The sequence below is a fragment of the Lampris incognitus genome, chromosome 6 (assembly GCF_029633865.1).
Source record: "Lampris incognitus isolate fLamInc1 chromosome 6, fLamInc1.hap2, whole genome shotgun sequence".
NCBI classification, from domain to species: Eukaryota; Metazoa; Chordata; class Actinopteri; order Lampriformes; family Lampridae; genus Lampris; species Lampris incognitus.
The window spans coordinates 3,755,712-3,783,347 of record NC_079216.1 but is presented as its reverse complement, the minus strand read 5'-3'; the positions used below and the strand labels follow the sequence as shown (position 1 = coordinate 3,783,347).

At 45.3% G+C, this 27,636-nt stretch overlaps 1 protein-coding gene across 1 annotated transcript in view; it reads left to right on the top strand.

Annotated features, from left to right (window-relative positions):
* The window catches only part of myo9ab (myosin IXAb), a 196,621-nt gene that overhangs the window by 165,222 nt on the left and 3,763 nt on the right, over positions 1-27,636 (top strand). Inside the window, exons 28-43 of the mRNA XM_056281150.1 lie at positions 1,170-1,267; positions 1,442-1,545; positions 2,431-2,648; positions 4,555-4,671; positions 5,071-5,259; positions 5,464-5,511; positions 6,326-6,437; positions 6,887-6,948; positions 10,222-10,414; positions 10,782-10,910; positions 11,076-11,181; positions 13,956-14,087; positions 21,542-21,665; positions 23,182-23,235; positions 24,811-24,831; positions 25,233-25,444. Coding sequence (XP_056137125.1) covers positions 1,170-1,267; positions 1,442-1,545; positions 2,431-2,648; positions 4,555-4,671; positions 5,071-5,259; positions 5,464-5,511; positions 6,326-6,437; positions 6,887-6,948; positions 10,222-10,414; positions 10,782-10,910; positions 11,076-11,181; positions 13,956-14,087; positions 21,542-21,665; positions 23,182-23,235; positions 24,811-24,831; positions 25,233-25,444 — 1,919 coding nt within the window. The remainder of the gene's footprint in view (positions 1-1,169; positions 1,268-1,441; positions 1,546-2,430; positions 2,649-4,554; positions 4,672-5,070; positions 5,260-5,463; positions 5,512-6,325; positions 6,438-6,886; positions 6,949-10,221; positions 10,415-10,781; positions 10,911-11,075; positions 11,182-13,955; positions 14,088-21,541; positions 21,666-23,181; positions 23,236-24,810; positions 24,832-25,232; positions 25,445-27,636) is intronic.

The following is a 27,636-nucleotide window of genomic DNA, read 5'->3' as shown; positions in this document are numbered from 1 at the left end:
ACTCATGAGCATGACCTCCGTCTCACCTTCTCACTATTAACATCTTTATTCCTAACAATCTGAGCACGTTCTCTCTCTTTATTTGGGGCTGTTGCTGTTCGGCCGTGCTGATGTCAGTTGTTGCTGTTCAGCAGTGTTGTTGTCAGTGTAGCAGTTTTTCATGTTTTTGTTATTCTGCTCAGAACATTAAATACTACGGATTTTCAGAGGTGACTGAAGTTTTTGTGTCTGTATAACATAGCTGATTTACTTAAATTAACTTAATATTTTTCTATCCACTCTTGGTGTCTCATATTTTGTGGGCACCCATACTAACACATCAAGTTCTATGTAGATGCACATATCTCCATTGACAACCCGGTCTCGCCAATCTGCATACAAATAACACATTACACACTGCGTGCAATGCATATGCCAAAATCCAGTGTTGCGTGGAGATGATAAGCCAGTCCTTGCCATAAACTTCTGTGGAGAGCTGATGCGTCCAAATACCACCATCACCTTGAACAGTCATGATGTCACCAGCGAGGCTCAGTTTGCCCAGTTCACCAGAAGCGCGGGCATCCACAACCAGGGTTAGGGTCAGGGTTAGGGTTAGAGTCAGGGTTAGGGTCAGGGTCAGGGTCAGGGTCAGACGTTCATGGAAAGGATTGGCGTATCATCTGCACGCAAAATTGGATTTTGGTGTATGCATAGCACACAATATGAAAGTGTAATATCATGTTATTTGTACACAGATTGGTGAGCCCAGGTTCACATTTACTATGCACATGTTTTTCCTCAGAACACTTTTCTAATATAAGAAAATATATACAAACATATCACTACACATATCCAGTGGTTAAAGTGTAATCATCACTAATCTTCTAGGGAGCACATTGTGTACTTAATGAACGTAGTCCTGAAGTGTCTATGAACTCTTCATACTGGAGGTATTAGTGATATTGGGACCTCACCTATATCAAAGAACCAAACCCTCTTCAAGCCTGGGTTCCTGTGGTTTGAAGAGGGTTTGGTTCTTTACCTCTGGAGCCACGTGGGCTGCGTTCATACAGCAGCTACACATGGTCTTCCTTCCTCATGGGAATGCTAAATCCCATTTAGTTCAGGCGCAGTTTGGTTAACAAAATGTATTCTTACCAGTGTCCCACCATGTTCTCCATCTCCAGCCCTCGCACAAAGAGCAGAAGAAGATCCATAAGACCATGTCTTCAGGAGACCTGGGAAAAGTGGAGGCCCTCAGAAAGACCTCAAGCCAGGACGGGAGGTGACCACCACCTTCATCTATGTCTCCATACAAAGACAGACATCCTGGGAGCTTGGTGGAAAATACCAACAGTTCACATATTTACTACAGTGGAAACAGGGTTAATAAGATTAGAGATAAATGATTTTATGCATTGATCGTGTGTGTGTGTCTGTGTCTGTGTGTGTTACACAGTAGGATGAGAGGGAAGATGCGTTTCTGGAGCAAGACCAAGCACAGTGACAAAAAGCTGTGGAGAGACAAACAGTCGGTCAGGAGTGAGGCTGGAGACGCAGACGGTAAAGGACCCAAACACGAACATATCTGACCTCACTTCCCACTGTCCTCTCAAGTTAAATTGCTGTCCAAGCTATCTGGACTGCAGATGTGGAGCGACACAAATCCACAAAACAACTGCTGTGTTTGCTGCTTCTCTGGATTACGACCAGACCAGACTCAGATAACGTTGTGGTTATAATTACTAGAGTCCATTTCCTGGAGAAACTGTGCTTTAGCTTAAAATGCTATCAAGGTGGCCCGGTGGTGCAGTGGGTAGCGCAGTCGCCTCACAGCAAGAAGGTGCTGGGTTCGAGCCCTGGGGTAGTCCAACCTTGGGGGTCGTCCTGGGTCATCCTCTGTGTGGAGTTTGCATGTTCTCCCCGTGTCTGCGTGGGTTTCCTCCAGGTGCTCTGGTTTCCTCCCACAGTCCAAAGACATGTAGGTCAGGTGAATCGGCCGTACTGCATTGTCCCTAGGTGTGAATGTGTGTGTGTGCTGGCCCCGTGATGTTCTGGCGGCCTGTTCAGGGTGTCTCCCCGCCTGACGCCCAGTGACTGCTGGGATAGGCTTCAGCATCCCGCGACCCTGAGAGCAGGATAAGCGGTTTGGATGATGGATGGATGAAAGCTATCCAGGTGGTTACACCGGTTTAAACTGATGTTATGAACTGAACCGCGTCACCGTCAGCCAACATTCTACCATTCATTTCTATGAGGATTGCTTGGTTGAAAATAAGTTAAATATCTCAAAAAGTAAACAGGATTTCACCATCAAAATGTGTGAAATGTTATGTACACAAGGCACACCTGCTCACAAGCTCGCATGAGAATCCCTCTGTGGGTTTTTGAGATGCCTTGACAGACGGACCTGTCCCTGTGGTCATAGCATTCTCTCCCTCCTTTCAGATGGGACGTCCCCCCAGCACAGTCCCGACCTCGGCGCTCCTCCGCGGGGCTGCCGGGAGAGTAAGGAGAACAAGGAGCCGTCGCCCAAGATGAGGAGGAGGCGCAGTGTGAAGATCAGCAGCATCGCTCTGGAGCCTGCCCAGTGGCAGAACGACGACCTGTACATCCTCACCTCTGCCCACGACTACCGCACCATGAACGACTTCCTCATGAAGAAGGTTGGAACACACACACATAAGAAACACACGAATAAAAAGACACACACACACACTGCTAAACTATTATTACTACTGCTAATACTGCTACTATTACTTCAACTAAAGCAATATCACAACTACTACTGCTACTACTACTGCTAACACTACTTCTACTATAATAATACGACTACTGGCACCACTACTACCACCATTACTACTGCTACTACTGCTTCTAACACTACTAGTACTAGTACTTTCGGCTGTTCCCGTTAGGGGGCGCCACAGCAGATCATCCGTTTCCATCTCTTCCTGTCCTCTGCATCTTCCTCTGTCACACCAGCCACCTGCATGTCCTCCCTCACCACATCTATAAACCTCCTCTTTGGCCTTCCTCTTCTCCTCTTCCCTGGCAGCTCCATATTCAGCATCCTTCTCCCAATATACCCAGCATCTCTCCTCCACACATGTCCAAACCATGAGATGGCATTGATGATGCTGTGTCAATGGTGGAAAAATATGGCATACTGAGATGGCATATTGCCTGTGGCACCGTGGTTAGCACTGTCGCCTCACAGCAAGAAGGTCCTGGGTTCGAACCCCGGGGTTATCCAACCTTGGGGGTCGTCCTCTGTGTGGAGTTTGCATGTTTTCCCTGTGTCTGCGGTGGGTTTTCTCTGGGTGCTCTGGTTTCCCCCGCCATCAAAAAGACATGCATGCTAGGGTTAATACTCCTTCCTGTCTGTGCCCCTGAGTACGGCATGGCAAGACGAACCAGAGTTGGTCCCCGGGTGCTGCACGGCAGCTGTCTGCTGCTCCTAGCTACACAGCTAGGATGGGTTACACGCAGAGAGGAATTTCCCTACGGAGATCAATAAAGTATCTCAAAATCAAATCAAATATCAAACTGTAACACCACTACTGCCACCACCACCACCACTGCTAACACATTTAAAACAGGTTAAAAACCTTACTTTTTCACTCTGATGGCCGAGTGGAATAACCTGCTTGTCATGTGGCTGGGAGGTTCGTATCCCAGACTCGCCGTAACAGGTCACGGCCAGAGCATCCATGGGGTAAGGCATTCATTAGGCCACCCTTATCCGAGGGATAGTGGGTGTAGATCAGTGTAGTTTTCGGGGACTTGTTGTTCTCCAGCGACCCCTCTGGCCCATCCGGGCGCCTGCAGCCAAGCAACCCAAAGCATTCTCCCTACGTCTCCTTCGTAGCCTGAAGGTAATGCGATCCATGCGAGGCTTCAGCGTGTAAAATGGCGAGAGCAGCCGACACAAGTTTGAAGGAAGCTGGCGTTACGACTATCTCCTTCCTGTGGAAACGTGAGCCAGGGGAGTTATTCCACAAGAGTTCCGGCCATATGCCATTGGGTTAATCGGGTGGGATAAGGGGGAAAACTAGAAATACATTTATAAAAAAAAAAAACACTTACTTTTTAAAACAGCCTACAGTTCATTTTTTGGTGTGTGTGTGTTTGTTTTGTATATTCTGATATTTGTGTATTCTGCACTAACACACCTGCTGATAGGCATATTTGTTTTCTGTATTTGCACTTTTTATGTTGCTACTACTGCTAACAGTACTACTACCACTACTGCTATCGCTAGTTCCACTGTTATAATACTACGACTATAACCCTACTACTGCTAATACTGCTCATACTAATATAATACTTATACTGCAAATACTGCTCATACTATGATAATACTAATACTGCAAATACTGTCGTCTGTATCCCAGTTTATATGGGGAAGCTTTTTTCAGCAGCACCCTGGTTCTGTTTGTCAGTTCTGTTTGTCCTCCATCTTTAGCTCTGTACATGTATACAGCTGCAGATCCAAACATTGTAAATCCATAAATCTGAACATCCGTCAGTCCGTACTGACTTTTCCTCCTCTCCGCTCCGTCTTTCCAGATGGCAGACCTGGAGTGCAAGGATGGGAAGAAGGACACCATGGTGGATGTGGTCTTCAAAAAAGCCCTGCGGGAATTCAGGATCAACATCTTTAATTCCTACTCCACTGCCCTGGCTGTGAGTTTTGTGAGTTATTTGGGGGAAGATATATTTTCATCTGCTCTCAGGCAGCCAGTTTTAAAACATCAAGGCGACTGAAATGATAATAATCATTATCAAATCATCAAAATAATAATAATATTTTTATTTGTATAGCCTTTTTCAAGCAAGGAGCACACATAAGTGACCTCATTCATTGTAAATACGTTTTTACTAAAAGGATTTTTTAAAACTCTGTCCTGTTTACTTGTTCTGTTTTGTGTTTCTTGGTTCCTTGTTACTGAAGGAAGCTTAAAGAAACTGTCTTCAGGACTTGGGAAATCCAGATTTTCTTTTCTCTTTCCAACCAATACATGGGGAAACTGTTGGACACGTCACCTTCTGTGTCTTCACATGTCTCCTGTCCTGGTCTTCCAGATGGACGATGGGAAGAGTATCCGGTATAAGGACCTGTACGCCCTGTTTGAGCAGATCCTGGAGAAGACCATGCGTCTGGAGCAGAGGGACTGGAGCGAGTCGCCCGTCAAGGTTTGGGTCAACACCTTCAAGGTCTTCCTGGACGAGTTCATGCTCGAGTACAAGCCCATGCAGGGGACCGTCGGCAGGGTAAGACATGATGAATGAGACCTAGGATGAGGAGAACAACAGTCTGTGTGTACGGCACTTTTCACAAGGTCGTGTTTAACATCGGGCTCAGGGGACACTGTCCCTGTACAGCTCATTTTCATAACCGATGCACCGCTACCGCAAATATGGATACCAGTCTTATGAGCAGACAACACAAGACCTGACCCTCTTTTTACTTGTCAGGCTCCTAAACCAGAGCGCAAGAAGAGGAGGAAAAAGGAGACGGATATTGTGAGTGGTATTTCTGTCCCTAGTGGTGGTTGAGAGGTTTAGATGATTGAGTTCAGGTTCAGAAGGTTGAATTATGTTTATGCTGATGTGTTCCGCTTGTCCTCTTATCCAAAGTGATTTACGTATGAGAGGGAGACTAGCTCGGGCGGCAGGCTGGCGCAGTGGTTAGCGCAGTCACCTCACAGCAAGAAGGTCCTGGGTTCGAGCCCCGGGGTGGTCCAACCTTGGGGGTCGTCCTCTGTGTGGAGTTTGCATGTTCCCTCCGTGTCTGGCTGGGTTTACTCCCACAGTCCAAAGACTTGTAGGTCAAGTGAATCAGCCGTACTAAATTGCCCCTAGGTGTGAATGTGTGCGTGGGCCCTGTGATGGCCTGGCAGCCTGTCCAGGGTGTCTCCCCGCCTGCTGCCCAGTGACTGCTGGGATAGGCTCCAGCATCCCCGCGACCCTGAGAGCAGGATAAGCGGTTTGGATAATGGATGGATGGAGGAAGTCTAGCTCTGTTAAAAGCTGCTGTGGTTTTATATGGAGTGTGGTATTTATATCCTATAATAAGATCACACAGTCATTGGCCTGCCGCCCAATGACTGCTGGGATAGGCTCCAGCATCCCCGCAACCCTGAGCAGGATAAGCGGTTTGGATAATGGATGGATGGATGGAAGATTATGCAGTTTTTGGGCATAGATAATGCTCTGTGGAATCAATAAATGAGTGCAGTGGCTGTTGACACTTATGCTAAACACACACACACACACACACACACACAGTGAAGTGTATGTGCTGTAAGCTGAGCAGTGCCTCTGCTGCCCTCTGCAGGTAGAGGAACATAGCGGCCACATCTTTAAGTCGACTCAGTACAGCATCCCGACCTACTGTGAGTTCTGTTCTTCCCTCATCTGGATGATGGACCGAGCCTGTGTCTGCAAATGTGAGGAACACACCCACCCACACACACACACACACACTATTGGTTATTCCTAATTATTCCTATTCCTTATCAGTTATTCCTAATTCAAAAAGTTACCCAGAACCACTCACACCTGTTTATGTCCACATAGATGTACATTTCCCCCTTTACTTTCTGCACACAAACACACACACACACGCACCCTGCCTCTCTATGTGTCATGGTAATTGTGTTAGATCTGCTGTTTTTTCATAAATCTACTTTATATCTGGTTACAGCCTCCATCTCCACTCTGTGACGGAGGCTTGGGGGTAGGTGGTGGGCTGGTTGGGGCGGGGCAGTCTCAGAGTGGAGGGGGGTGGGGGTGGATTGGCAGATGGGGTGGTTTTTTGCAGTCCTGGGTGGATAGTGGTTGTTTTAGTCGAGTGGCAGTTGGAGAAGTGTTGACGGTGTTTTTTTCCTGTCTGCAGTGTGTCGTTACGCCTGCCACAGGAAGTGCTGCTCCAAGATGACAACCAAATGCAGTAAGAAGGTAGGAGGCCTTTGTCATGGTAATGTCACAGTAATACCATAGTATTATCATCGTACTATCAATAACATCAAAGAAGGTTGAATCAGTTCATCAGGATACATTTATTATATAAACAAATAAACATTGTATCCAGATGAACTGATTCCACCTTCTTTGATGTTCTTACCTGGATTATTGAGCATATATCAAGACACTATCAATAACAACATCATGGTAATATCAAACAAATGACATTAACAATATCATATTAATATCAATAACCATTACAATAGAATTACTGTAATACCATAATATAGTATCAATTATGGTCATATAAGTATCATAATAGAATTACTGTAATACCATAATATCATAGTATTAATTATGGTTATATAAGTATCATAATAGAATTGTTGTAATACCATAATATCATAGTATTAATTATGGTCATATAAGTACAACTAACAAACAAATTAGGGCTAGGATGGAAATACCCAAAATGATTTTTTTTTTTTTTGGAACAGCAGAATTAACAGCATTTTTACATAATCATCTTTAGTGAGATACTTTTATAAAGTGAGCCATCTTTTCTGCATTTTACAGAGTAAATATAGAACACAAAAATAGAACATGGGGGGGGGTTCCATTTGAGATAAAAGAAAAAAAGAGAAAAAGTACAAAAACATACTCACATAAACAAATGCAAACAAAAGAAGGACGTTTTGGGGAAATATACAATTCACTTTTCCCAAATTTCCTCAAATTTAGTTTCCTCAAGCCTCATGGAGAAGGTGATTCTTTCCATTACAAAAATGTCATAAATGATATCGTACCAGTCCTCTATAGATTATATCATACCAGTCCTCTATAGGTGATATCATTCCAGTCCTCTATAGATGACATCATACCAGTCCTCTATAGATGATATCATACCAGTCCTTTATAGATGACATCATACCTCTATAAATGACATCAGACCAGTTCTCTATAGATATCACACCAGTCCTCTATAGATAGGGTGTCGTAAATGACATCATACCAGTCCTCTATAGATGATATCATACCAGTCCTCTATAAATGATATCATACCAGTCCTCTGTAGATGACATCATACCAGTCCTCTATAGATGACATCATACCTCTAGAGATGATATCACACCAGTCCTCTATGGAGGGGGTGTTGTAAATGACATCATACCAGTCCTCTATAGATGATCATACCAGTCCTCTATAGATGACATCATACCAGCCCTCTATAGATGGGCTGTCTGGCTTCAGCCATTTCTTTGTAATTGCTTTTCTGGCAGCTACACTCAATATTCCAAATAAGTAACTTGTATTAATGTTTGTGGGTGTTGCATGTAATAGACCAAAGAGGAGTTCATCCCAATTAAAAGTAAGTTTTGGCCCAAATATAGTCACTAATTCTATATAAATCCTACGCCAGAAGGTATTTACTTTTGGGCAGGCCCAAAACAAGTGGTGGTGATCAGCTTCCTGGGAGCAGCAGGAAGAGCCTGGGTGGTGAGAGGTCTGAACAGGTGTGATAAAATATCCACTAAGACTCTTCCAGTCAAACACTCTCCATGAGGTCGAGCTAGTTATCCTCCACTGAGATTTGCAATACTTTGTCCAAACTTCCTCTGGGATGGAACTGTGAGTTTCCCTTCCCCATTTTTGTTTCACGTAGGTGGTGCTTGCTGTCTTAACCTCCTGAAGCCCCCTGTATAGCCTAGAGATAATTTTAAGCCCTGACTCCATCCTATAGGCACTAACAAAAACTTCCAATAAATTATTTTCAGATGCCTTTTGACTCTCTAACATAAAACCGTTAATGTGATGGCGTACCTGGAGAAATCTATAAAAGTCACTATTATTTAACCCATGTAGTCTTTTCAACCTGTCGAAGTTGCTCAGCGTCCCCTGATTAAAAAAGCTACAGTATGAGGAGAGGCCCCGATGTGCATAACCAAATGAATTTTATTTACTGGTTTGAAGTGTTTTTAGGTTTTGTCTGCTGTGTGGTTGATTGGGGAACACTTGTATTTGAGTAAAAGTACTGGCAGTTGTCAAAGTAATTTACTTTTATCTCACTAGAGCTACATAGGTTACATCTGTTCAGTAATTCCAGTCCCAGTAGAAAACTACAACAGAGCACGACGTCATCTGCTGTAACTCTACACACCAGTCTTGATGTTTTAATGCTCGAACAACCAAGGCCGCCATTTTGATACAGACCTGCCGCTCTCTGAGGGCTCCTAAAACTGCATATATTTGCATTAAAATTAGTTTTAGATCAATTGCACAATAAAAGTTATGATGAGGTCTACCTAAAACAACCATGAGCGGTCAAAATGACTGCCGTAATTTGCGGGTGATCATGCACGTCATGTGACTATTTTTTATTTTACTACTTTATTAATCCCTGTGGGGAAATTCTGCCTTTGCATGTAACCCATCCTAGCTGTGTAGCTAGGAGCAGTGGGCAGCCACCATGCAGCGCCCGGGGACCAACTCCAGGTGGTCTTGCCATTACCTTGCTCAGGGGCACAGACAGGAGTACTAACCCTAACATGCATGTCTTTCTGATGGTGGGGAAATCCAGAGCACCCGGAGAAAACCCACCACAGAGACAGGGAGAACATGCAAACTCCACACACAGGACGACCTGGGATGACCCCCAAGGTTGGACAACCACCCCGGGGTTCGAACCCAGGACCTTTTTGCTGTGAGACGACAGCGCTAACCACTGCGCCACCGTTGACATGACGTGTGTTGGTGGTGTCATTTCCTTCGTGAAGTTCATTGCTCTGTCCTAAAAACACACTAGCATCCTCCAGTGGAGAGAAATAGACTAAACTTGATTTTTGATTATGTCCAACATGTCTGGTTACAGACACCATTACAGACACACCATGACTACCACCGAGGCCTTGCAGTATTTACAGGCGTTGGACAGGGGCCATTTTAAATTGTTTGAAAAATAGTATTAGTTGTTAAAATGTTAATTTTGGTGTCAGTTAGTTTCATAACAGGCATACTAACATATGTAATAATTAATATCTCAACTGAGTATTTATCTTGACAGAATATATAGTTTAAAAACTGTGGCAGTCATTTTGACCGCCCGTGGTCATTTTAGGTAGGAGTGAAATCCCGGTCGGTCTAGAGTTAAAAGGAGTAGACTTTCAGGTAAGAGGCATGTCAGTTGTGACTTTACATTTGTATAGATTGTATGCTGCCTGTACTCTATGAAGTTATGCTTTTGGTGTGTGTGTGTGTGTTTGTGTGTAGTACGATTTGGAGTTGTCGTCCCGGCAGTTTGGCATAGAGTTGTCCCGTCTGACCGGGGAGGAGCGTGTGGTGCCCCACCTGGTGGAGAAACTCATCAACTACATAGAGATGCACGGCCTGTACACTGAGGGCATCTACAGGAAGTCTGGCTCCACCAATAAGATTAAAGAGCTGCGCCAGGGGATGGACACAGGTGGGACTGACAGGGCTCTAATCCAACAGAAATAGAGGGGGGGGGTTAAGTTAAAACAATAGGGGGGGATATTTATATTTAGGACAAATTATTGCGTGATGTCATCACAAATATGTAGCTCTTAATGTCGTAAAAATATTTTGCAAATAAAGTCAGCTAGTAAAAAACAGTTTTGCTAGATATGCTGTGATTATAATTAAGCTCATTTCTGAAGGGACCCACACACTGGCAGTGCTGCAAAGTAATGTTACATATATCAAATATTTATGTTGATTTCAAACTTTGATTTCAGCTCTTCTTGAAATCCTTTGATCTTCTTGTTCAGTAGATGAAGCTGAACGTCTCTCTCTCTTTCTCTCTGTTCCAGATGTGAACAGCATGAACCTGGACGAGTACAACATCCATGTCATCGCTAGCGTTCTCAAACAGTGGCTCCGTGACCTGCCCAGCCCTCTGATGACCTTTGAACTTTACGAGGAGTTCCTTAGGGCCATGGGTGAGAGTCCAATCTGTCACATGAGAGTCGATTACGCAGAGGTTTGCTGTTCCTGAGTTCTGAATGGAAGCCATTGAGTGTGTGACTATGACTCCAGCTGTTGTTCCATATGTGAATAGTGTATATACTGAGTTGTGTATAAATGATTGTTTGGGACGGTTTCAGGTCAGCCCGACAAGCGGGAGGTCATCCGAGGGGTTTATTCTGTGATCGACCAGCTCAGCAGAACCCACCTTGGTACGCTGGAACGCCTCATCTTTCACCTGGTCAGGTAAGTGGTAGGCAGGGCTTACATCAGTAGAAGCTGTAATGTGGGGAATTAGTGACCTCTGTTGTATTCGGCCCCACCGTCTGATTGTGGTTTAATATGTGGGTTGGATCTGAGGTGAGAAGAAGGGAGCGGCCATGACAGTCTGTGGAGGAGTGTGAGCTGTGAGGGAGGAGCTTTCATGAAAGGCAGATTCACGAAAGTGCCCCTGTTCACACCAACGCACAGCGTGAATGAAAGTGAATGGAAAGATGAGATTTGAGTGTTTCACCCCAAGATATGCATACCCTTACTACGTATAGAGCTGTTTTCTGTTTTTCTTAAAAAACATACATACATTGCCAGATCGAATCCCCTCGTTACCTCCGGCTTGGTCGGGCATCCCTGCAGACACAATTGGCTGTGTCTGCAGGTGGGAAGCCGGACGTGGGTATGTGTCCATGTCGCTGCACTAGCGCCTCCTCTGGTCGGTTGGGACACCTGTTTGGGGGGGAGGGGGAACTGGGAGGAATAGCATGATCCTCCCATGTGCTACGTCCCCCTGGTGAAACTCCTCACTGTCAGGTGAAAAGAAGCGGCTGGTGACTCCACATGTATGGGAGGAGGCATGTGGTAGTCTGCAGCCCTCCCTGGATCAGCAGAGGGGCTGGAGCAGAGACCAGAACAGCTCAGACGTGTAGGGTAATGGCTGGATACAGTTGGGGAGAAAAGGCGGGGGGGGGGTAAAAAAACACACGCATAGAAAACATAATGTTATAGGACTGGTCCATGAAAGAAGGGGGGGGGGCAATTAATAAACCATGAGGCACAGCACTTACATAAGAGAAGGAGTATAGTGAAATTAAATAATTATTGGATACATGGATCCGATTCATCCCCAATGTCCCCAATTCAGTCATTTGTCCAGTTAGTACCCACTTAAGTCCAAATTATATTTAACTCCCAGAGATTCCAATGGTTTCTTCAATTTCTGTAGAAAAAGACTGAGTCCCTCCATCAATACAGTGTCCTATTTTTTCCAGAGTCACAACCTCAGAGATCAGAGATTTCCACATGGAAGTAGAAGGCGGGTCATGCCCGACCCACTTCACCATGATGGCTTTCCTCGCCATATAGCTCTGTTCTTATTCTTATTGTTGGAAAAACAGCGGCAAGCCGCCACCCTCCAAGTGGACATATGGCGCTTAATGGGAATGCAAACCGAGTGCCGATTGGTTCATTACAAGAGAAACTATCCACCTTTTCCCTCATTTCCCACATTCTGAGGTGAAACAGCAGCTTGTTGAGCTGCAACGGCACTTTCCATCACTTGTCATTGATTTTACAGCCGCTCTCACCATCAAGTTGATAGGGATCATACTTATATGGATTATACTGATATGGATCAAACTGATATGGATCATACTGATATGGATCAAACTGATATGGATCATACTGATATAGATCATAGTTTTAACAGATGGTGAGCTTTAGAACCGGAAAAAGGTTTAACATTGATGCCAGGCATGCAGCAGTCTTACCGTGTTGGTAATTGACCTCTTTTGATTTCCAGCCAGTGTGTTACTGCACCTGTGTAGGAGGTTGGTTGGGGATGGGGTTAGCTTCACCCCACAACAACAAAAACATCTGTGTGTAGGAGGTGGGTCGGGGGATAGGTGTAGCTTCACCCCACCACAACAAAAACATCTGTGTGTAGGAGGTGGGTCGGGGATAGGTGTAGCTTCACCCCACCACAACAAAAACACAACTGTAACATACAGCAACGTTCAAGAATATAACAGAGAGGTCGGCGGTTCCCATCATTACAGATTGTACTTTGAACTCTAGTTATCCTAAACCGGACATTTAGTTTTGATAATACAGATTACAGGCAACAAAAACATATACATTTTAAAAAAGTAAAAACAAAAAAGAATATGTGCTGCAGCCTGGTGGTTACACCCCTTACATTTATTTCAGCAGCAGGAAATCTTTAATGTTAAATCTGATCACTTTGAAGATACCATTCTTCTCTTCTCCTCTTTTCTCTTCTCCTCCTCTTCTCTTCTCCTCTCCTTTCCTTTCCTCTCTTCTCTTCTCTTCTCTTCTCTTCTCTTCTCTTCTCTTCTCCTCATCTCCCCTCCCTTCTCTTCTCTTCTTCTCTCTTCTCCTGTCCTCTCCTTTCCTCTCCTCTCTTCTCTTCTCTTCTCTTCTCTTCTCTTCTCTTCTCTTCTCTTCTCTTCTCTTCTCTTCTCTTCTCTTCTCTTCTCTTCTCTTCTCTTCTCTTCTCTTCTCTTCTCTTCTCCTCTCTTCTCTTCTCTTCTCCTCTCCTCTCCTCTCCTCTCCTTTCCTCTCTTCTCTTCTCTTCTCTCTTCTCCTCTCTGATCTTCTCCTCATCTCCCCTCCCTTCTCCTCTCTCCTGTCTTCTCCTTTCCTCTCCTCTCTTCTCTTCTCTTCTCCTCTCTTCTCTCCTCTCCTCTCCTGTCTTCTCCTTTCCTCTCTTCTCTCCTCTCCTCTCCTCTCCTTTCCTCTCCTCTCCTCTCTTCTCTTCTCTTCTCTTCTCTTCTCTTCTCTTCTCTTCTCTTCTCTTCTCTTCTCTTCTCTTCTCTTCTCTTCTCTTCTCTCCTCTCCTCTCCTCTCCTCTCCTCTCCTCTCCTCTCCTCTCCTCTCTTCTCTTCTCTCTTTTGTTTCTCCCCTTGCCATCCAGTCTCAGTGGAGACGTAGTGGTGACTGTTGGGACTGGTTTTAGGAGGTGTTTGCTGTTGGGACTGGTTTTAGGAGGATGTGTTTTGTTTCAGGATTGCTCTTCAGGAGGAGACAAACCGGATGTCGGCTAACGCGCTGGCCATCGTGTTTGCTCCATGCATCCTGCGCTGCCCCGACACCATCGACCCACTGCAGAGCGTCCAGGACATCAGCAAGACCACAGCGTACGACACCCACCTCTCTACTGCCGAACACCTCTTATCCTGGTCTGCTAGGCTGTTAGATTATGCTACGTCATGTCATGTGCTAAACAAGCTCCAACACAGAGTCCAACACTGTCGCAAGAGGCTTATTACTGGAGTCTGTTGAATACCTGCTGCATCTCTTTATAAATGCTGACGGTTACTGTATGCACCTCATCCCCACCAGAGGAGATCAGAATCATCTTTATTTGGACATGTATGTTTGCACATACATGGACTATGACTCTGGTTTAGTGGTTCTCAGTGTACTAACAGCACAACAATCTTCAGGAATATATACAAGGAATCACTATATACAGATGAAACAGGAAGGCAATAGTGCAGTGGTGCAAAGATGCTGGAATAAATATGTTAGCAGGTTACTTACATATGTATATATACACATACATACATACATACATACATGTACACATATACACATAGTATATATATATATATATATATATATATATATAGATACACATACATACATATACACACACACACACACACATATATATATGAGGTAGGTAGACATAACAGAATATGCATGTATTTGGGTGTTTGGGTGGCATAGTGGTCTATTCCGTTGCCTACCACCACGGGAATCACCAGTTCGAATCCCTTTGTTGCCTCCAGCTTGGTCAGGCGCCCCTACAGACACAACTGGCCGTGTCTGTGGGTGGGAAGCCGGATGTGGGTATGTGTCCTGGTTGCTGCACTAGCGCCTCCTCTGGTCGGTCAGGGCGCCTGTTCGGGGGGAGGGGGAACTGGGGTGAATGGTGTGATCCTCCCACACGCTACGTCCCCCTGGTGAAACTTCTCACTGTCAGGTGAAAAGACATGGCTGGTGACTCCACATGTATCGGAGGAGATGTGGGAGTCTGCAGCCCTCCCCGGATCAGCAGAGACGGTGGAGCAGCGACCCGGATAGCTCGGAAGAGTGGGGCAATTGGTCAAGTACAATTGGGGACAAAAAGGGCAAAGAAAAAAAAACAAGAATATACATGTAATAAAGTATACAGTGTGCTTAAATTTATTATGACAATGTTAAGTATTCATCAGAGTGAAAGCCTGCGGAAAGAAAGTGCTTTTATATCTGGTTGTTTTGGGGTACAGTGCTCTGTAGCGCCTACCAGAGGGGAAGAGTTGGAACAGGTTGTGACCAGGGAGTGATGGGTCTGCAGTGATGTTGCCTGCCCGTTTCCTGACTCTGGAGGTATATAAGTCCTGAATGGAGGGCAGGTTGGCACCAATGATTTTCTCTGCAGACTTAACTGTCTGTTGTAGTCTGTCCCTGTCCTGTTTGGTGGCCGAACCAAACCAGACAGTGATGGATGTGCAGAGGACAGACTGGATTATTGCAGTGTAGAACTGAATCAGCAGCTCCTGAGGCAGGTTGAACTTCCTGAGCTGACGGAGAAAGTACATCCTGTGCTGGGCTTTTTTTGATGACTGTCTATGTTGGATGCCAACCTGAGGTCCTGGGAGATTGTGGATCCCAGAAAACTGAAGGTTTCCACAGCAGACACAGTGCTGTTGAGTATGATGGTGGGTGCAGTGTAGGGGGGACTCCTCCGGAAGTCCACGGCGATCTCCACTGTTTTGAGCATGTTCAGCTCCAGTCTGTTATGGCAGTACCAGAGAGTCAGCTATTCAACCTTCTGTCTGTATGCACACTCATCACCGTCCCGGATGAGGCCGGTGATATTTGTGTTGTTTACAAGCTTCAGCAGCTTAACAGATGGGTCTTCTGAGGTGCAATCATTTGTGTAGTGGGAGAAGAGCAGAGGGGAGGGCACACATCCCTGGGGGGTGCCAGTGCTGTTTGTCAGGATGCTAGATGGGATTTTTCCCCAGCCTCACCAGCTGCCTCCTGTCTGTCAGAAAGTTTTTAATCCACTGGCAGATGGGGGCTGGTACAGTGAGCCGGGTGAGTTTTGAGTGGAGGATGTCTGGGGCGATGCTGTTGAATGCTGACCTGAAGTCCACAAACAGGACCCTTGTGTATGTCCTGGGGGAGTCAAGGTGTTGCAAGTTAGTGCAATCCCATGATGACTGCATCATCCACTGACTGTTTGCCATGGAGGCAAACTGCAGGGGGTCCAGGAGGGGACCTGTTGTGGATTTTTCTTATCCTTTTAATGGGCCCTTGCCCCAGCAACCTCTGGGAAGAATAATCATCGGACAAATAGTGGCGCAAACAGAGAATCTTTAATGCATCTGCAGATGGAGAGTCATATAGTCACAGAAGTCAGTCTGTGAGGATATGCTCTAACTTGAGTTGGAGGTAGTGGTTTTTTTATAGAGCAGTCCGTCGCGTCATACCCTATGTTCCTTGCATTAACCAAGGTGTTATCTTACAAAGGAATGCAGGAAAACATCTACGTTAATCATGTCCTGTGTCCGGTGTGTGTCTGTGGTTCCGTTGCACCTGTCTTCGCTGCACCGGGCAGTTCCTGGGATGCGGCAACGGGGAGGCAAGCATGATAACAGTTGGTATGTGGCCCCATCGGAGGCAAGCATGATAACAGTTGGTATGTGTGTCTGCAGTGAGTGAGAAGTTTCATACACACAGAGAAGTGGAAAACTACACAGTACATACGGAGTGCATATGGAGTACATTTTGTACTCCACAATTCCCCCCTTTTGTTCATTATTGAACAATGAGAGCAATAGGTGACATGGAAATAGTGGAAACCAGCACACATATCACGCGCACACAATAATAAAAAGTAACACGTAACTTAGAAATAATACAAATCGGCACACATAACATGCATATACAGAAATGATAAACAGACATGAGAACAACCGGAAACGAAAGGTTTAACCAGTGCTCGTCATAAAGTATCATTCAGATGGGGGAGTCGCTGTCATTGGAGGAAGTGTAGGAGGATTCAGAACCGGAGTCCTTGTGGGGGGGCGGGGAAGAGGGGAACAGCAGTGGTGGAGAGGAGGGAGACGAAACAAGGTCCCCGTCCTATTGGGCAAGGAGGTGATAATACACGAGCTGAGTAGCAATGAGGCCGCGTATCACACGCCGAACTATGGGCACGATGCAGCAGGTGAGGAGTAGCAGGACACCCAGGAAAAGTGATGCTGCTATGACTCGGCGAGTAAAAGACATCAGGACCCATTATCTGCATCAGCATCTCCGACATGAACTGCACCGGATCTTTACCGGCCGCTCCACCTTCAGGAATGTTCAGTACATGTAGATTGGCCCTCCGAGATCGGTTCTCGAGGTCGTCGATTCGGTCCTGCAGAGACAGGTTTTGGGTTCGGAGCATTTTGATGGTGGACTCAGCTGCAGTTAAACGTTCAAAGTTGTCACTGGTTACAGACTCCACAGAGGCAAGGCGATGTCGGACTCTCAAAGCCAAACCCAAACCTATGGTCTCCAGAGCTAGGAAGCTGGTGCCAGTCTCATCTAGACAACCAGAGGGGTCTTCATGTGTGGGGGATTGGCTGGGCCAGGAGCAGACCACCCTCACCTCCTCTCTCACCCGGAAGCTGACCGGGACACCTTGGAGACCACCCTCACACAGACACAGCTCCTACAGCCGCACTATGTGGCGGGTTGCTCTTTGTTCTGTCCAGCCGGGAGGTTGTCTTCCCGTGGAGCATACCCCGGGCCCCTGGACCCGGTACCATGGGAGTGGGGGTGTTACCCAGCCCGTCTGGAGGAGGGGGAGGAGCAGGTGGTGACAGTATCTGGAGGGAAAAACGTTCAGAGAGAAACTGCACAACACTGAAAACACTGTCATTCTAGGATTCTGACGATTCGTAGTCAACTTGATTCAGTGTTCTTCAGATACTTCCGCTATGATCTAAATTCGTGTCCGTTTGTTTCTTATGAAGTAAAAAAATCAAAGAAAACTGTACAGAAGAAGGCTCACACCATTCTAGATTTCAATTCCTCAAAATCAAAGAAAACTGTACAGAAGAAGGCTCACAACCATTCTAGATTTCAATTCCTCATTCCCACTACCCCTCTTATTACACAAGAACAGAACACATTGTCTCAACCCATTTAACCATGAAGAACAAAAATGAAAGTATGATATGATCAGTTTGTATGTTAGTTGTTAGTAAACCACAAACAATTTCAAGCAGGGAAATGAATCTGACTTTCATTTCATCCAAGCTGTCCACAAATGTTCCGAAGTCTGTAATGTTGTACTTATCTGAAATAAATTCTCTTTAAAACTAAAACAGATGAGGGATGATAAAGATAGTTGTTGTCTCAGATCCTGAACGTCCAAATAAAACCTAAATTAATAAAATCATAAGGTATCTTGTAAATCATTGAAACAATGAGCTGTTTGAAGACAAGAAACAAATGCCCCCCACCTTAACCAAATGAAACAACAAGAAGCCCCTTTTCAAGGCCCCAAAAAAAGGGGCGGTGGGGTTTCAAAGGAAAGAAACGCGCAATTAACAATACAAAGAAATTGATGTACCCAGCCAAAACCAAATAAATCAAACCAAAAATGAGTCTTATGGGGAGGTTTAAACTCATGGTAAAAAATAACATAAACATAGCCATAGATAGACCTTTAAAATGCAGGACTCAGTAGGTTTCATTCATATTCAAATAAAATGTAATCGTCCTCCTCACAAGAAATTGTCAAAGAAATGAATACCCTCTTTAAAAACAACATCCTAAAATTCACATCTTAGTGTTGAAAACAAAAACAAGTTCAATTTAACACAGAGGAAAGTCAACATAAAAACAAATGAACCAATGGGTGTCTTCTAATGGAAAGAAAAACAACAACAGCTTAAAACAACGTAACTGTGGTTTACACTGTCCCTGTTACTCTCAAGGCAACCCCCCATCCATCCCCCAAGGTGTGAAGTGGGTAGGCAGTCGGTTCCCACCAGTTATTCTTTAAAAAAAAAAAATCCCATTAACAGAAAGAAAAACAGAATAGGTAAAATTGCAAATATTGCAACTGTGGCGTTGGACATAACAGAGTTCTGCTTAACAGTTCAGAAAATGAAACAGGGACAGGGAATCCTTCGGTTTAGGGGAATCCTAAAAGAAGTGAGGACAGGATCAACTTAAAGTGAAAAATACGCCACAAAAACTTTTTCAATGCAACAACAAAAAAACAAAAAAAATGGATATATCCCATTTTATATGAGGTACCTCAAAAAGAAAAGAAATAGATGTCTTGAAAGGATTTAAATAATCAATGCACCTGCACCTGTCTTCGCTGCACCGGGCAGTTCCTGGGATGCGGCAACGGGGAGGCAAGCATGATAACAGTTGGTATGTAGCCCCATCGGAGGCAAGCATGATAACAGTTGGTATGTAGCCCCATCGGAGGCAAGCATGATAACAGTTGGTATGTAGCCCCATCGGAGGCAAGCATGATAACAGTTGGTATGTGTGTCTGCAGTGAGTGAGAAGTTTCATACACACAGAGAAGTGGAAAACTACACAGTACATACGGAGTGCATATGGAGTACATTGTGTACTCCACAGACCTCACACAGCTCCAGTGATCTGTTGAAGATCAGTGTGTTGATGGGGGCCAGCTGGTCAGCACAGGCTTTCAGACAGGAAGGAGACATGCTGTCCGGGCCTGGTGCCTTCCTGATCTACTGTCTCTGGAAGAGCTGACACACAGCCTCTTCACAGATCCTGAGTGCAAATGGGGTGGGGGGGTGTCAGGGGGGAGGGGTGTGAGAGTGGGCTTATCAAACCTGCAGTAAAACCCATGTAGATCAGCAGCCAGTTGATGGTTCCCTGCAGTGTGGGGGGGGGGTCTCCTGTAGTCGGTAATGTCTTTCAAATGTCTCCAGACTGATTACAGGTCATTGGCAGAAAAACTGTTTTTCAACTTTTCAGAGTAGCACCTTTTTGGAACTGCGATCTCCTTTGTGAGTGTATTTCTGGCTTTTTTATACCGGATCCTACCTCCACCCCTGTAGGCTTCTTCTTTGGCCTGAAGAAGCTGCCTGAGTTTAGCTGTGAACCAGGGCTTATTTATTGTCGTTGAAGATACAGAGAGTTTTGGTGGGCACACACACGTCCTCACAAAAGCTGATGTAAGATGTCACAGTGTCAGTAAGTTCGTCCAGGTCTGTAGATGCAGCTTCAAAAACACTCCAGTCAGTGCAGTCGAGGCAGGCCTAGAGCTCCAGTTTTGACTCAGTGGTCCATCTCCTCAAAGTTTTTAACCATGGTTTAGTTTCTGCCTGTGGGTTGGGATAAGATGAATCAGACAGTGATCAGAGTCCCAGGGCTTCATGGGGGACAGCGATAGGCGTCCTTTAATATTGTGTAGTAATGATCCAGAGTGTTTCTGTCCCTGGTGGGATATTTAATCTGCTGTCTGTATTTTGGCAGTTTGGCGGTATTGTGACAGTTTGTGGCTGAGGTTTTATTGTTAAAATCCCCAAAGATAATGAGAAGGGAGTCTGGATGTTTGTGCTCCATGTTTATTATCTGGTCAGCCAGGTGCTGTAACGCCTTGCTAACACCGGCCTGGGGTGGAATATAGACACCAGCCAGAATTAACGATGAAAATTCCCATGGTGAATAAAATGGTTTACAGTCAGTGAAAATGGTCTGTAAGTGAGGGCTGCATGATTTCTTCAACGCTGACATCTGTACACCAACCTTCGTTTATATAGAAGCAGATTCCGCCTCCCTGTTTTTCCCTGTTGGCTCCATATCACGGTCTACTCAGAGGTGTAGGAAGTGCAGCAGATGAAGTCTGGAATATGAGGCACAGGACGGCAGATCTGGAAAAGCCCCTCTTAGTTCTGCTGAGGAGCAGCAGTTGGTCCATCTTGTCGGCCAGAGAGCAGATATTCACCAGGTGGATTGACAGGAGCACAATTGAAATCCCCGCTGTCGCAGTTTAATGAGCGCTCTGGCTCGCTTCCCCTATCATCAGCGCCGGTGACGCCCATACAGAGCTGCTGCTCCTCCATCTAAGAGCTCGGTAAAACTTTTGGTTCAATGAAAAATGGTGAAAAGGTTTGACCAGTGGATAGTCAGAGGTTTAAAAGTTCTTCCCTGCTGAATGTGATCAGAGAGTGAGAGCTGGAAACTAAACAAAGAAAAACAGAAAGTACTAGAGAGCATAGAACCGAGGATGTCATCTGCAGCGCTATCTCGAGCATCAAATACGTTGTGTCCTGCCCTGAATTTAAGACACAAGTGCAAGAAACAGCAACAGGTGGTATTAGCAACAAATTTAAAATCATTTTGTTCTTTTAAATGTATAATATGTTCACAATTTCTGCAATAATCTCCACAAAATCTCCAAATTCAGCGCACTTCCAAGCTTATATCTGAAACCTGCTTTTCAAGTCTCCATCCCTTGAGTCCAGTTTCTGTATCACTAGAATCATAGGCCCTGTCGTTTTCTGTTCTGATCTCCGTGCTGATTGTGTCTCTCCCTCCGGTTTAGGTGTGTCGAGCTGATCATAAACGAACAGATGAATAAGTACAAGGCTCGTCTGAAAGACATCAACAGTCTGGAGTTTGCAGAAAACAAAGCAAAAAGCAGACTCACGTACATCAGAAAGTCCATGGTAAGACCCCCCCAGCCACTGCTTTCGCCTCAGACCGCAATGATGTCATTAACCCCGGTCAGGTTCTTTACGGTAACCAGTACAGGTAGACGTCTGTCTCTATGTAGTAGTCGTGGTAGTAGTAGTTATAGCAATGGAACAATAGTTAGCTCGCAACTCTTAGCATAGCTTTTTTCTTCAACAAGTATGTACCAAATGCCATTTTATTGTGCAGCTAATTGTGTAAACTAATTAACTTGCATACAAATTATCCATAGAGACGTATGAGAAGGTGTTGTCAGCCATTTTTTGTTGTAGAAGTGGATATTTTTCTCACTTGTTACTCCTGCTACTATCTCCCAATACACAATGCCCGTTAGCCAGCATGTCGCTAGTGACGCTATCACAGTCGACTCCATGTGAGGCTGGCATGGCCGCCCCCTGCAGGCCATGGCAGGAATCCATATCTCTCTGTGTTTTCCTTGCATCTCATCATCAGCAGATTTAACAGTGACTTTATTGTGAATGCTAACATCCGAGAGGGAGGCTAAACTAAATGCGATTTAAAGGATTAAAGTTTTTGTCAGTTTACCATGTTAGTGGACCCTGTTAGCTGACAGGCTGGCTTTGGTGAAGTTCATGTCCAGGGCTTGCACCTAGCTTGTTTAGTTTTTTTGTTTTGTTTTTTTTCCCTCGATTTCATTTTTGTAATTCAAAGAAGTAATAAGTCAGACAGCAGAGAAGAGCAGAACAGAAAAATAGAAACTTTTTCAAAGCTTGTTTTTAATCGCCAAGCCTCCATATTCCTCCAACCAGTGGTTTCCAAAGCCTGGAGTGGAGCCAAAAGATGGATCTCACAAATATTAGAATAGGTCCCTTCTTTATTCTTTTGTGGCTTCCCCCCCCCAGTTGTATCCGGCCAGTTACCCCACTCTTCCGAGCCATCCTGGTTCGCTGCATCACCCGCTCTGCCGATCCGGGGAGGGCTGCAGACTACCACATGCCTCCTCCGATACATGTGGAGTCACCAGCCGCTTCTTTTCACCTTACAGTGAGGAGTTTTGCCAGGGGGATGTAGCACGTGGGAGGATCACACCACTCCCCCAGTCCCCCTCACCAAACAGGCGCCCCGACCGGCCAGAGGAGGCGCTAATCCAGCGACCAGGACACATACCCACATCCGCCTTCCCAGCCGCAGACACGTCCAATTGTGTCTGTAGGGACGCCTGACCAAGCCGGAGGTAACACGGGGATTTGAACCGGCGATCCCTGTGTTGATAGGCAACAGAATAGACCGCTATGCTACCCGGACACCTGTCCCTTCATTATTCTTGAGAAAATGTATTGTCTCTTTTGTGAGAAACTTTCCTTTTGCCAGATGGGCCAACAGTGGAAACAAATGTTTAAAAGACGTTGCCTTATTTGACCAGTTCAAACCAGATTCGACCAGTTCAAAGTAGATTTGACCAGTTCAAACGAGGTTCTCTACCACACCCTAACCCTATTCTGTCCCCTCCCACCCCCCACCCCCCTCCAGAAACCTGTACTAATTGCTGTTAGGTTTATGAGCATAACCCGCACTACCACCCCGGTATGTATGCCCCTTCCACTCCATGTGCCCTCCCACCACCAGTCCTGTCTGTTCTTCACGTCCATTTATCTGTAGAGCTGTCAGTTTGCACATCCACCTGTGCCCCGCCTGCGTAACGTGTTGTCTGTCAAGTCCTCGTCCAGTCACACTAATTGTGACGTCTGTCAGTCTGTTAGCAAATTTCCCATAGCTTCTCTGTATCTGTCTTTATGATAATGCAGCTGTAAAGAGTGATGCATAAATGGTTATTTATAATCACTTACAACTCACTTGTTAACATTTGCAGACGGTTTACAAATATTAATTAGTCTTATCAATGAGAATTTTACATCAGGTGTCTTCTTTTTTTAAACTTAAAACTAATTTCTCCTTAACAGCAGTTACCAGACTAGACTGTCTAGTCCAGTGTTTCTCAACCCAGTCCTCAAGGAACCCCTATCCTGCAGATTTTCATTGTAACCTTGCATAGGTAGCCCTGCTTGTACTTACTCAACCAATCATCTCACAGCACTTAAATATGCAAGGTGTGCAACATCTGACAAAATTCATTGCTGATTGGTTGAATAACTAAAAACAGGTACCTATTCAGGGTTGCAAAAAAAATATGCAGGATAGGGGTTCCTTGAGGACTGGGTTGAGAAACACTGGTCTAGTCCAAACCTGAACCATGTAGGACTTTGTGTCTAAAGTTAACCTTCAGGTTCAGAGATATCAAGTCTTAATTCTTATTTTTTCACATCTTTTTCTTATACTGCTATTGTTAACAAATATTTAAGATTTTTAAGAAGTTTATTAATGCATTTAAACATCTGCTATCGTTAACCTGTGTGTTATGCGGGCTTATAAATGTCGTATTTCTCATTTATTAATCACTATATGGGGGGGGGTGTAATTATAAAGTTTGACTGTCTCCCGATGTCTGTTCATCAACTAACCAATCAGTATCGGGAGTCTCGGCACTTCTTACGTCCATACCACAGGACAAGGAAACCATCTGAAACTGAGTGCGGCCTTCAACCCATGCTGAAACCAAATACATGTGCAGGGGCATAAATGGCCCACGTTTCGGTTTTCTTTTTCCGTTGTTTTTGAAAAGTTACCTTTTTAGAAATGTGAAGTTTTCATTGGGCAACAATGAGGAAGTAAAACACAGAACTGAAGCTTTTGTTGACATCAGTTTTTTACCTCAGTTGAGCTTGACACCACCTGATAGAGGTTTTCTCTCTTCTCAGTGAAACTGAAGACTTTTTAAGGAGTCAGCTTAAAACTTCTGTTTTCTAAAACCGAACTGTGAAATTATGTTTTCTCGTTACCGTCTTTGTGATTTGTCAGCTAGCATCTTAAGATGCTTAAGATGCTTTAAGATGCTAGCTTGCAGCTAGCACCGTATTATAAAAGTGTTGGTCCTCCTCCCAGAGAGGGAGGAGCAAAGCAGCGTGGTGGGGCTTTTCTGAGAGAAGAGCTGCTTCATTTCGGTTGATGTTTGTATTTTATCTACTGGACGATATTCGTTCCACTAACATCACTGATCCTGTTTTACTTTGTGTTCTCACCTCACGTCTTAATAACATGCAGCCTAACACAGCTAAACTGAAGGTAAGCAGAGGATCGCCAAATCCACGGGGCAGTAAACTCCTGCATCATGTCAGTCATTCCCAGGTGTCCATGTGCCACTTCTGTTTCTTCACATTCTTGTGAGTTTTGGGTCAAAGAGGCTGCGTGTATATTTACATAAGTGTCGGTGTGCGTGTGCATGTGGTGATACATGTCACACAACCATCTCTATAGAGACCGTATCTATGGTAACCATGTCCTCCGTCACTGTAGAACATCTGTATAGCATCAGTCTTATCTCCTGAAGGAATCAGCTGGATGTTGGTGTAAAGATGATCCACTGGTTTACTCACCTCACTGTCCACTGTTCTTGTTTGTGTGTTTGTGTTTGTGTGTGTTTTTTTATTTGTATGTGTGTGTCTTGACTGTGCGTCACCTCACAGAGCAAAGGTCGTGTGCGGTGGAACAGCACCCATACCTCTTCGCCGCCCTCCAGCCCTCGGGGGACCCCGGTGGGGGATGGAGAGAGCACAGGGGGAGGAGTGGTCGGTGGGGAGGAAGGAGAGGAGGCGGGGCTTAGCGAGCAGCAGCAATTGGCCATGCAGCAGGAGGAGCGGGTCCTGACAGAACAGATCGAGAGTCTGCAGAGAGAGAAGTATGAACAGAACCAGATAACCTTCTTCTCCACTGTTCTGTATTCTCCATAAACACAGAGCAACAAAGACCCTGTTTCTGCCTGGTATGACCATGTGATCCGGTATGACCATGTGATGTGGATCTGGAGATTACTGGGATCATGAATGGTCCCATCACCATGTCATTCACGTCCATCAGATTTGCTGACGCAAATGAAACCCTGAATGTAGTTTTATGTGTGCTACAACATATGACCAAACTTCACTCACACCTGAAAGATGGACCAGTTAAGAAGAAACAGATCAGAATCAGAAACACTTTATTTGTCGTTTCATTTCATGGACTTGCACACATGAAATGAAACGAAACATCGTTTCCCCCAGCCCACAACAGTGCAACACAAAGACAAAAACACATCCAAAAGTATAAGAACTACAAGAACATACATATCCAAACTAACACATCTAAATTAAACTAAAAAAAAAAAATCCCTGTCCAGGAGAACGAACACTTGGAACTGCCGGTCTGCATGGGCTAGCAGTTAGCTTAGCCTGCCCCGCTTCCGCGTCCTGTCAGACCGCCCTCAGTGTTTCCTCTTCGGGCACAGCTCCAGTCAGGGCCGTGGTCCCTGGGCCCACCGGACACAGCAGACCAGGCTCCCTTCAGCCAATCCAGCGCCAGCTCTCCCAGCCAGACACCTTCGACACACCTCCCCACACGCCACACGACGACACTAAAAACACAGTCAAGGCTAGGCGAGGCTGCCACCAGACCGCCCTCGGTGTTATCGGAACTGCCAGTCTTGTTGGACTTCAGCTCACTCTACCAACTCATCTTCATCTATGTGAGAGCGTAGTCCTGCGTGTTTGTTGATAAAGCAATAGGAGAAGATGTTCGGTCTCAAAACCATCCGTTTTATTTAGCAGTAAATGGATAAAGCATACAGAGCTCTGGGTCTAGCTCTTCCTATCCCTGACATATAACAGATTGTGTCAGTTCACGAAGTCTGACTGTCTCTCCTTTCCCTGACCCAGTCTTTATACTATACAAAGTGTTGACTGAATATGGATGTGTGGTCTTCTTTCTGATTGGTCCGTTCATCTGACTCCGTTTCCGCCTCATCTTCTTTCTGATTGGTCCGTTCATCTGACTCCGTTTCCGCCTCATCTTCTTCTCCATCTGTGTTGCAGCTGCCGTCGTAAAATCCTGTTCCTATCTCTGAAACCACAAATCACAGCACATCTCGTCTCCACTCCCCCCTGACCACAACACTTCCATTGTCCCCCTTCCCATTCAGAGCCGCCAACCCTATGCAAGGTCAGGGACCCTCACACCTTCCATGGAGAGACATCTTGTCTCTACTCCCCCTTTACCACAACATCCTTATTGCTCCCTTTGTTATTCAGAGTCGCTAACCTTATTTAAGGTCAGTGACCCTCACACCTAATTTACTCTGCATTCCTCTGTCAGCTAACATACTCAGTACTTTTCCACTGCCACTATAGACCCTCATGTCCTTGTAACAAGCCCTGTTCCTCATGCATATGTTTTCCCAATGACTAATATATCCTTATATCCCTTATTCCAATTAATACGTTGTAATCATTATTAAACATCACACCATTACATTTATCTACAGTCTGCATGGGCTAGCAGTTAGTTTAGCCTGCCCCACTTCCGTGTCCTGTCAGACCGCCCTCGGTGTTCCCTCTTCGGACACAGCTCCAGGCAGGGCCGTGGTCCCTGGGCCCACAGGATGCAGCTCTCCCAGCCAATCCAGCACCAGCTCTCCCAGCTGTCAAACTGACCAAATGTCCAGATAGTGTAGTATCTGGACTGAGAACACATGTTCCTACCAGGCACGAGTGAGACATGTTCCTACCAGGCATGAGTGAGACATGTTCCTACCAGGCATGAGTGAGACATGTTCCTACCAGGCATGAGTGAGACATGTTCCTACCAGGCATGAGTGAGACATGTTCCTACCAGGCATGAGTGACACATGTTCCTACCAGGCATGAGTGACACATGTTCCTACCAGGCATGAGTGAGACATGTTCCTACAAGGCATGAGTGACACATGTTCCTACCAGGCACGAGTGACACATGTTCCTACCAGGCATGAGTGAGACATGTTCCTACCAGGCATGAGTGAGACATGTTCCTACCAGGCATGAGTGAGACATGTTCCTACCAGGCATGAGTGAGACA